Source organism: Corvus hawaiiensis, chromosome 16 (assembly GCF_020740725.1).
Source record: "Corvus hawaiiensis isolate bCorHaw1 chromosome 16, bCorHaw1.pri.cur, whole genome shotgun sequence".
NCBI lineage: Eukaryota > Metazoa > Chordata > Aves > Passeriformes > Corvidae > Corvus > Corvus hawaiiensis.
The window spans coordinates 10,175,264-10,185,253 of NC_063228.1; the positions used below are offsets into that span (position 1 = coordinate 10,175,264).

At 44.9% G+C, this 9,990-nt stretch overlaps 1 protein-coding gene across 2 annotated transcripts; it reads left to right on the forward strand.

Moving 5' to 3' along the window:
- The first annotated feature begins 2,040 nt into the window (after window positions 1-2,040).
- On the forward strand, window positions 2,041-9,735 carry LITAF (lipopolysaccharide induced TNF factor). Of its 2 annotated transcripts, none has more exons than XM_048320346.1 (4): window positions 2,041-2,369; window positions 8,456-8,641; window positions 9,038-9,194; window positions 9,496-9,735. In XM_048320346.1, exons 2-4 carry the CDS (start codon window positions 8,461-8,463, stop codon window positions 9,602-9,604), a joined length of 447 nt encoding a protein of 148 aa, XP_048176303.1. In that variant the 5' UTR covers window positions 2,041-2,369; window positions 8,456-8,460; the 3' UTR covers window positions 9,605-9,735. The 2 variants fall into 2 exon arrangements, with proteins under 2 accessions (XP_048176303.1, XP_048176302.1); XM_048320345.1 differs by lacking the exon at window positions 2,041-2,369 and adding an exon at window positions 4,370-4,477.
- Window positions 9,736-9,990: the final 255 nt, after the last annotated feature.

The window sequence follows — 9,990 nt, forward strand, 5'->3', positions numbered from 1 at the left end:
TCTACCTTGCTTTCTCTTTAAACTATCTATCTATACCTGTACATTGGTTATTGGTCTGAAACTGCATTCTGGCATGACCCATTATATCTATATCCATATCTAGTATTGCTGAAATGATTGAAAGTCATAGAAATTCTTACCTAGCTTCAACAAATCAGTATATGCAAAATGACATACACAAATAAAAAAAATATCTATTTGTATGCATGCAAGTCCTGTGATTTTCAGGCAGGAGAAAATTAAGGTGAGATTAAAGTTTACTTATTTTACACATTGAGAACATGTTACAGTATGTAAAATGTGGCTAACAGGCTTTTAAATGTGCATCAACTTTTGAACTTCATTTAGCTTCTTTGACAGAAGCCTACTGCTGTAAAAGCAGAAGCTAATAAATCCAACATGCAATTATTTTTGGGGCTAAACTGACATCTGCTGGTGTTCTGTAATACTGTGTGTACAATCAGGGTGATGACAAAACATCCACTATTTTCTGTGTACATTTCCATGCTGCTGTTAGCAGCCCTGGTGATGACCCAGTAGAGTAGAGCAGAGAGAAGCCAAACAGTGAATAGAGCAGCTGGGGCTGCTGAGCACACCGTGCCACGGGATGGAAATGGAGCGGAGCTCTCCCGGTTGCATCCTGCTGCATTCTTACACCAAGCTTCTGAAACTGCCATGGGGCCCTTTTTTCTTACGACTTTTTAAAAACAAGTTATAGTTTCAGGTACGCAGCTCTTGGGGGGATGGGGGAGATAAAAAGCTGTATCCGTTTTTAGCCACTTTTCCTCATGCATGCCTCGAGCTGGCGCTGGTTGTGTCCCCACCCAGTCACCTGGTCTGCTGCAGGAAGAGAAGCTCTGTGGGTGCCAACGCGCAGGCGGCAGCTTCGGGGCAGCTCTGTGGGTTTGCTGGGGCAACACCCTGCCTAACCCAGGTAGGCTATCGGGCTGCAGCTCTGTTCCATTAGAGTATGAAATTTGGCACAAAATAACCCACTTGTGTTGGAGATCAGGGGGGCTGAATGTGGCTGGCCTTAATTTCTGGTTATTATCAATTTGGCACTGTAGTCTGGTTGTGTTTAATAAGAATGCCCTTAATCACAGATTCACAAATAATGCTACTTACTGAAGCAACAGGAATACAGATTTGGAATTGCTGTTGATAAATGCAGTTACTGCATTAGCACCAGCCAGTGGTTTCAAGCTGAATTAAAAACTCAGTTTTTCATTATACATAACTTCACAGTTAATTAACTGTAGTTTCACTGAGGTGAAAATCTTACTAAAGAGGCATCTCTGTTTTGGAGAGGAGAGAGGAGCAGAACAGTCCACTTGTCCTTGAAATGGGGTCATATTCTCATCCTCTACATGGAGGATTGAAAATATCAATTTTATACTTTCAGATAAATGGAGGTGGGACTGTAGTCAAATATAATTGGTTACCTGTCACTTCCATCTTAGACAGTGGGGGGGAAGACACTTTCTCAGTTGCATATTGGTGTATGTTTCATATCTAAACGAGGGATAATGAGGGTTTTGGTTACCTTTGGTCAGGCTGAGTCAGGATTTATGGTTGAATCAAAGGCAGAACAGAACCATGATACTTCAGGCTCGCTTCCTCCTCCACTTGGCTGAGGCAGCAGTACAGGCCATCTGACCTTTGCTTGATCATCTTTACGCCCATCAATATTTTACAACTGCACATCATCATCACAGAATCATAGAACAGTGTGGGTTGGAAGGGACCTTTAAATATAATTTAGTCCAAGGCCCCTGCAATGAGCAGAGACACCTTTCAGTAGACCAGGTTTCTCAGAGCCCTGTCCAACCCGGCCTTGAATGTTTCCAGGGGGATCCACCACCTCTCTGGGCAAGCTGTGACAATGGTTTACCACCAACATTGTAAAAGCCTCCTTTTTTATATCTAGTCTAAATTGATCCCTCCTTCAGTTTAAAACCATCATACCTTCTCCTGTTGCAACAGGCCTTGCTAAAGTTTGTCTCCATTTTTCTTATAGGCCCCCTTCAAGTACTGAAAGGAGCAGTATGGTCACCCTGGAGCCTTCTCTTCTCCAGCCTGAACAACCCCAACTCTCCCAGCCTGTCTCCATAGCAGAGGTGCTGCAGCCCTTGGCACATCTTCATGGCCACCTCTGGACTTGCTTCAGCAGCTCCACGCCCTTGTTATGTTGAGGGCCACAGACTTGGATGCAGCCCTGCAGGTGGAGTTTCATGAGAGTGGAGCAGAGAGAGAGAATCCACTTTCTTGGCCTGCTGGCCACACATCTCCTCACAGGACCAGATTTCTACTTCTAATAAGGCCTGCTGTGCGTGGACAAGAGGGCTGAGGCCCTGTCTCCATACCAAAGTGTAAGCACGCTCTCTACTTCACTGAGACACTGGGCTGTGAGCCCTACACTTTACCCCAGACACCATGCAGTGCTTAAGCCTCACTCAAGTTAGGTGTAAGATAAGCAAGCACCTCAACTCATGTCCTTGCTCAACCAGCCTCATCAATTCTCCACACCAAACTTGCCAATTTTCCACAAGCTTGTCACTGAAAATCAGGAATAAAACTCCTTAACAGCAATGTAGTATTAAGAAGCAGGGCATTACTTTTAAGGACAGGATAACTCTGCCTAAAGCGCATGCTTGGCTCAAGGCGGTACAAGTATTTGTTAGCAAGGATATATGTATTCCTCAGAAAAGTGTTAGTTTGTTACTTAAGGTGGCCACAGAGCCCTTCAACTGGCTTGGGCCAATTTGTTCCACTGACCACTACATAACATTCCATTAATTGTGACTTCTGTGGAATTTTCCACAAGCTCACAGGTGCTGTGGTGACCGGCTGAAGCTGATGCTTCTTTCACCCAGTGCCATCCAGCAAAAGGACTGGAAAGGCAGGAACTAGCAAATGGTGAGCTAGGTGGGAAGAAGGATGGATAGTGAGAGGAAATACACTCATGTACCAGTAAATGGATCCAAACCGCCTATTTGGACATTTGGTGGAAACAGTAGTAGGGCAAAAAGGAGGAATGTTACTGGGGTCCCCAAGGAGGAGCACGAGCCAGCCTAGACTAGATGCAAAACACTACACATGAGAGAGATGGCAGTTAGAGTAAGAAGGCTTTCAGTTGAAGGTCATGCCTTATTTCACCCTGGGAGATGTGTTCAGTCATGGCTTTTCTCTCCTGTGGCTCCTAAGCTGCTCATAGCCATCTGGGGAAGGAGATTTAGTTAGTAAGAGAACAATTACTCCAATTTTAGTTAATCCAGGGCACCAAAGACCAAATTACTCATGTTCTGCTCCTTAGAAAAATAATCTGTAATGTGATTTCTTGATAATGGTATAAATTTATTCACCTCTTAGTTCTAATCTCAGTGCTGATAGATCACACTCCACACTCCTCTCTCTGTTCCCCCCAAATCGGGGGACTGGGACTATTCATGCCCTCAATAGTCTCAACATCTGATGACATCCCCAAGTACCCATACTTGCAGGTGATTTAGGTTACTGTGACTGCAGAGCTTCATGCTGGTTTATCATCACTTGGGGTAGGACCCCCTTTCATCCTATAAAACCTGACTCCTTGCTCCAGGATGGGTTTGAATTGAGGCTTTTTGTGTGTTCCTTATGGCAAGGTTCAAGAAAAGATTTAAATACAAAAATTGGACTTTAACAGATTTTAGATGCTTTCAGCCAAAAGGCTTTATGAACTGTCCCTGCTGAGCCCCCAGGGGTTATCAAGTCCCTTCAGTCCAAGGTAGATTCACACAAACCAACGTGTGAAGCAGTCCCTCTTGAAGCCCTTTCAGGGATCTGGCCATAATTCACATTTTGTGTTATCTTGGAGCTGAATAGAGGAAGGAGTGATGTACTCTTGTGTTTTCTAAAGACTGAATCCAATTCAATTGCTTGTAAAGACACTACGTAAAATCACTGAATCTTGAACTTGAAAGTTTTGTTGATCATTTTATGTGTTCTTGTATGTTGTCTGAAATACCTGATCTGGTAACGTAAGGGGTATTGTAGAATTAGGAAAGTAATTTTCCTGTAGTGTTACAGAACACGGTGCTTGGCTGCGCTGCAGACGGGAAAGTTGAAGATTACTGGTTTAATCGCTGTGAGCTCTTGGCGAAAGCCGAGGAGTTCCCGATCACCGGGACTGCGAAATGCGTCAGGAGTGCCTGTACTTCCACAGGCTTTCCCCCTTCCTTTCCCTTCCCGTCCCGCCCAGACGCGCCGCTGCCGGGAGCCGGTGGGTCCGGGGGAGCGGCCGAGGCGGCTCCCAGGGCACGGCCCGTCCGAGGCCAGCGGCGCGCCCTCCCGAGCTGCGCCCGCGGCGCTTGCTCACGGTTCTAGGGGGAAGGGCAAGAGGAAACGCGGGTGGGGTGGGGACGGGACGGGACGGGACGGGACAAGCCGTGCTGACCGTGGTTGCGCCCGGGCAAACGGAGCGGAGCGGAGAGGAGAGTCGGTAAGGGCTGTGCCGCGCCGCCCGGAGCCTGGCGGTGCCGCGGGCAGAGCACAGTGGGGCGGCGGGGGCAGGCTGTGTTCCTCCGCCGGGGCCGCTCTCGGCCCCGAGCGCTGCCCTCCCTGGGCCGCTCCCGGTGCTCCGGCCCGACTGCGGGGCGGGGGAGCAGCCTTGGCTCGGGGGCCGATCCCTCTCCGCAGGAGCCCGCGGGGCACCGGGGGCAGGTCGGGGCTTGGCGGGCCAGCGGTGTCCCGAGTGGCGCGGTCCCAGTCCTGGTTCCGGGACGGTCCGGGAGAGACCGTGGGCGGCGGCTCCTGCCCTCGGCGATGCCGGCTGGGGGCCGAGCGAGGCCGGAGTTTCGCCTCCCCGAGCGTGGCAGGCGGAAGGTGGCCCTTTCCTTAGGGAATGCGCTCGGGAGCCGCGCGGCAGCAGCTCCTCTCGGACCGGCCCTGCGGTGCCCCGGGGAGTGGGTAACTCACAGGAGGCCACTCAGGAATGTTCCGAGACTATTGATTACTTGGTAAAAGTAACACAGTAACCTCTGAAATGTCTCCTGCCCGGCAGAACACACCGTGTGGTAATATTTCTACTTCGCCAGTATAGAATTCAGTGTGACCTCAATGCCATTGGTTTTTAATGAAATAATAGTATGTCGAAGTCTTTTTTTTGTTGTGATTACTGGATTTTATTCTCTCACAAACGCCTGAGAAATTTAAACAACTTTGAGATAATATTCCTCAGCAGGTTGGTAAACAAGAAAGTTGTTGTCCAGAGTTCCGATGAAGCTGGTGGTCCAAGAGGCTGCTGTGTTAGGACTTGCTGTGCACTGAGTGCTCTGATAAACCTGTATATCCTGACAGGTTGTTAAAAAAAATTAGTCTTCAACCTGTGTTTCATTCCAGATGTTGCTGATCAGTAGCTGTCTTAGACTCTGCTGTGAAGGTAGCCGTTCTAAACCACCTGTGTTGTTGGAGGGCGACTTGGGATTTCTAGTGAAGAGGACTGCATAGGAATTGTTTAATTTGAGGGTTAAGTTGTGTCAAATTTTAGCAAGAGATTAAGGGAAGGGCAAAAACATTTGTTTGGCCAGACCAGGTTAGGATAGCTGTAATTATAAGCAGTTCTTTACTGGATGGGTTTTTGGTTGCTTGGTTTTTTACATACCAAGCAGAGACTGGTATTTCCCTTGTCCCCAGCCTAATATTCAAGGCCTGGAGTGTGAAACACATTCGCACTGGCTGTATGAAGTGATGGTTCAAATATCTCTTCAAAGTTGACATTTAAAGCAGGAGAGACATTAGAAAAATGAAATTGAAAAGCTGAAGTTGTGGTTACATCCACAATACTCAGATTTTGAAGAGGCTTTTTTGTAGTCTTCATCTCATCTTGATGTTTATTAGGAATTTTTGTTTTGATAGATAACTTAAAGGAATTCATACACAGTTTTAGTTTTACACCATTCACTGTAGTACTTTGTACATGTTATTTGTGCTACAGTTTTGAAACTTTAGAAGATGAAAAGGGATGCCACAAAGTGCTGTGAAGACTTGAGACCTGTTTGCATTTGTCTACAGAAAAACGAAAAAAAAAAGTGAAAGTGCAGAAAAAGGGTAGTGATAATGTTTAAATTGAAATGGCTGTTCAAAACCACTTGGTGGTAAGAAATGAACAGCAACATAATTTAAAAATAAGTAAATATCAAGACTAGAAGCGTTCATGCTGGAAGTTATGATCATTTTGAAGTCTATGAAAGGGTGTTGATTTCTTAGAACTTGCTCATCAGTGAAGCAGAGCTGAGCAGCAGAAGGAGCTGTGTTTAACCCCACCTGGCAACTGAACACTACAGAGCTGCTCAGTCACTGCACCCCTGAAGAAACTGGAAGGGCATGAGAAAACTTATGGCTTGAGATAAGAACTGTTTCATAATTGAAATAAAACAATAATTAAATAGTTGTAATGAAAAGGAAAGTAACAGAGGAGAATACAGTCCAGCAAGTGAAGCAAATGAGAATAATTGCTCACTACCAACCAACCGATGCCCAGCCAGTCCCTGAACAGCATTTCCCTCCCAACAGCCTTCTTACTGGTGTTATGGCTGAGGATGATGCTTTTATGGTCTGGAATACCCCTTTGGTCAGCTGGGGTCAGCTGTTCTGGCAGTGCCCCCTCCTGGCTTCTTGTGCACCCCCAGCCAAGACCAGCACACTGACTGGGAGCAGTAGATTGTGATTCAGCTTTGTAGTTTAGTCACAGGGAGAAAACTTCTCTTTTCTAAAGAAAACAGGACATCAGTGGTTTTTTAAAATATAGCTGTGAAATACTTGATACTACAAAAACTTACTGAGTTTCAACATCTTCGACTGCTGTCTTGTTCCCTCTTCATTCTGCCAAAGCTGCAGTGTGAGTATGAGAATGGTGGGAAGGAGCAATGTCTGTTCCAGGGTTACCACAGTTACTGCTCCTGCACCTGTAGCCATGTCTGTTCTTCTGTACCAGCTCCTGTATTTGTCCTGGCCATGGGGCTACTGTAAAACCCACACTTGATTGAGTACACAGTTCCCTTTGTAACACACCTTTCTGCATTTCTGCTAAATCAGCTGGGAAGATTCCTGAATGTATAAACACTGGTGTTTGCTGGTTTATCTCCCATGCCTCCAGTGCAGCAGATTAGTCCTGTGTAACCTGGAAGAGTTAACAGACTTGTGACAAGTTCTTCATGGAAGTGTTTATAGACTTCACTGAAATCTTGATGAAAGCTGTGTTGTGTGAGGAAGATAATCAGCGGTATTCCAAGGACTTTTCCATGCTCTGGGAGAGTGGAAAGGCTTGTGTCATTGTTGGGAAAGTTGTATGCTGGTCTCACCCGAGCTTTGTGTGAGTGGAGTGATGCCAGCCCTAAACAGATACTTATGTCTGAAATTCTTTTACTTTGTGCGTTGTCTTTTGTACCTGCAAATTGCATCGGTGCAATTTCTCCTCTTTTATTCATAGTAGTCCTATACAACTATCATAGCATCATAGAATTAATGTTCCAAGTACAGCTTGCCTTTTGCAGATAGTACTGTGTGAAAAGACTTGCATATGTATAGAGGGATTGTATGTGCAACAGCAGAATGGAGTGTGGCTCTTGGAGAGCTGTCTGATGGTTCTTAGGAGGAGGGGGAAAAGGGAGATGCTTGGTCAGCACTGATGCCATGAGAGCTTGTTCCACGAAGAAAATGGTGGGTAGAGTCTGAAGCGGGTAGGTGGGGAGGAGGAAAGGAAGTCTGCATTGAAACCGCAGTTGTTTCTTTCCTCTTTGGGAAAAGGCAGTGGTCAGCATTCCTATCCTCTGCAACAAAATAACAGTTGGTGGAGGAAAAGTTGTACTACAAGCTCATTAAAATTTTTCTAAGAAGCAAAAATGGCAACCTTAGACATATTTGAGAGTTGTAAAAGTTTTGAATTGAGTTGGACATGCTTAATTGTTTGGGTTTCTTTTTCCTTCAATATAAATACTTATTTCAAATTACAGCAGAGGCAAATAGTATTTTTTAAATATTTGAGCTTCACCACAAACCAGGCTCATGTTGGTTAGCAACTACCATGTGGCCTGTCATACTGTTCAATTTTTCAGGTGAACAAGAGGGATTAGAAATAGTGTTCTTGGAGAATTAGGAGACTGCCAGATATTTTAGTATACTAATAAAGATGCCTCACCTCCCTGCTTTAGTATATTTAATTTATAAAGGAAGAATTGGTGTTGGGACAAAGTGTAAGAACTACCCTGTGAAAAGGAAGTGGGAAGCACACAACAACAACAGTGAAATCAAGATGAACATTTCATACTATCAGAAACAAATACTAGCAAATTAATTTTATGCTGGTAAAAGTCCATTTTAATCTAGTTATCTTCTTGCTGCTGAATTGAGCCTAATTATTTGTCACTTTCCTTTAATAAATAATGCCTTTTGTTAAGATTTTCTCTCTTTTATGTTTTAGATATAATGTCTGCTCCAAGTGGCAACTCTGTCCCACCTGCACCACCTTCTTATGAGGAAACCGTAGGAATCAATGTGAACTATCCTCACCCCTATCCCATCCCTGGCCCTGGACAGAAGAAGCCAGATGGGAAGGGAATGAACCCTCCCCCATCCATGGGACAGCCTCCACCAGCAAATAACCCCAGTAAGCCTCCAAAACTCTTCTGTACCTCACCTTAAGGTGGTGTCAAGTGGCTGTGTAATAGGTGCTGTCAGAAGATGAAAAATCGTGGTTCACAGGTGTTCACCACCTGCCAAAAAATATTTTTGAAGAGAACAAGGTGAATCAATTCTTGTGAATCACTAAGTGTGTACTGATGTCAATAACATCATTTGGCTTTCTGCAGTTTTTAGTGCAGCTTTATTTTTAAGACAGTGTATTTCTGCATTAGGAAATACCATGGTGATTTCTCTCTGTTGTCGTGTATTTTGTTCCTCTGAGCCCTGAATATTTCAAAGTTATACCTGGTTCAGAGGAAGCTGATCACTACTCTTTTTTCCTTCTGTACTCATTGAGTAAACAGCCTATTTCTCTGCTCAGTTACTGTTCAGACGGTGTATGTGCAGCAGCCAGTGCTGTTTTATGACCGCCCGGTTCAGATGTCCTGCCCTTCCTGTAACCAGGTGATAGTGACACGTCTCTCGTACGACGCAGGAGCTTTGACCTGGCTGTCATGTGGTGGCCTCTGCCTGCTGGGGTAGGTTAACTCCAATTTGCACTCTTACCTTGACCTTTTACAGCTCTAACATGTAATGGAGCTCTCAGCTTTGCTTTCTCTGTCTGGGACCTGAGCCTTAGTGGTTCAATCAGCCTACATCTGATCCTACAGGACCTTAAAGCAGTTCTGGAACATACAGTAATGGACTCCATAGCCACGTGTGTTCATCCTAAAGCTTATGGCACCAGTTTTACTGATGGCTTTTGGATGAAATACATTTTACCTTCTTGTGTATATAAAAAGTGTAAAGCAGTGTTTTTCTCTTTTTTTGCCTTTGCAGGTGTATAGCAGGCTGCTGCTTAATTCCCTTCTGCATTGATGCCCTAAAGGATGTGGATCACACCTGTCCGAAATGCAATACTCTTCTTGGTTCTTACAAACGTTTATAGGCAGTGTTTAAACACTGATGGATGAAGTTAGTTAGCACCTCTACAAGCCCTCTCTGAAGCTTCATGGAGACTTCCTGTTTTTTCTGTGCATCCTATCACTGGAAACCAATAAAAAGTAATGTTTATTACTAGATGGTTTGAATATGCATTTGCTTGAGAGGAGTTTCACTTAGGTCTGTAAAAAGCATACCTAATCCATATGGGCCACTCAGTCCAGCACCAGTGGAGAGCAATGGAGTGTTTCCCTTTTTGCTTTATACATAACAGTTTGGTGATGTTCTTCAATTAATCTCGTCTCAATCATGTTGCACACTGTGCTTGCATTCAGACTGTGAGATCTCAGCACAGAATAAGAGGAGGATATGTATGGAGAACTATTTAGGCTC

Bases quoted from the DNA above. Each gene is read 5' to 3' on its own strand.
- LITAF (XM_048320346.1), top strand. From the start codon at position 8,461: ATGTCTGCTCCAAGTGGCAACTCTGTCCCACCTGCACCACCTTCTTAT. The intron at 8,642-9,037 runs GTAAGCCTCCAA...TTCTCTGCTCAG, and splicing joins TCCACCAGCAAATAACCCCA to TTACTGTTCAGACGGTGTAT. The intron at 9,195-9,495 runs GTAGGTTAACTC...TTGCCTTTGCAG, and splicing joins GGTGGCCTCTGCCTGCTGGG to GTGTATAGCAGGCTGCTGCT.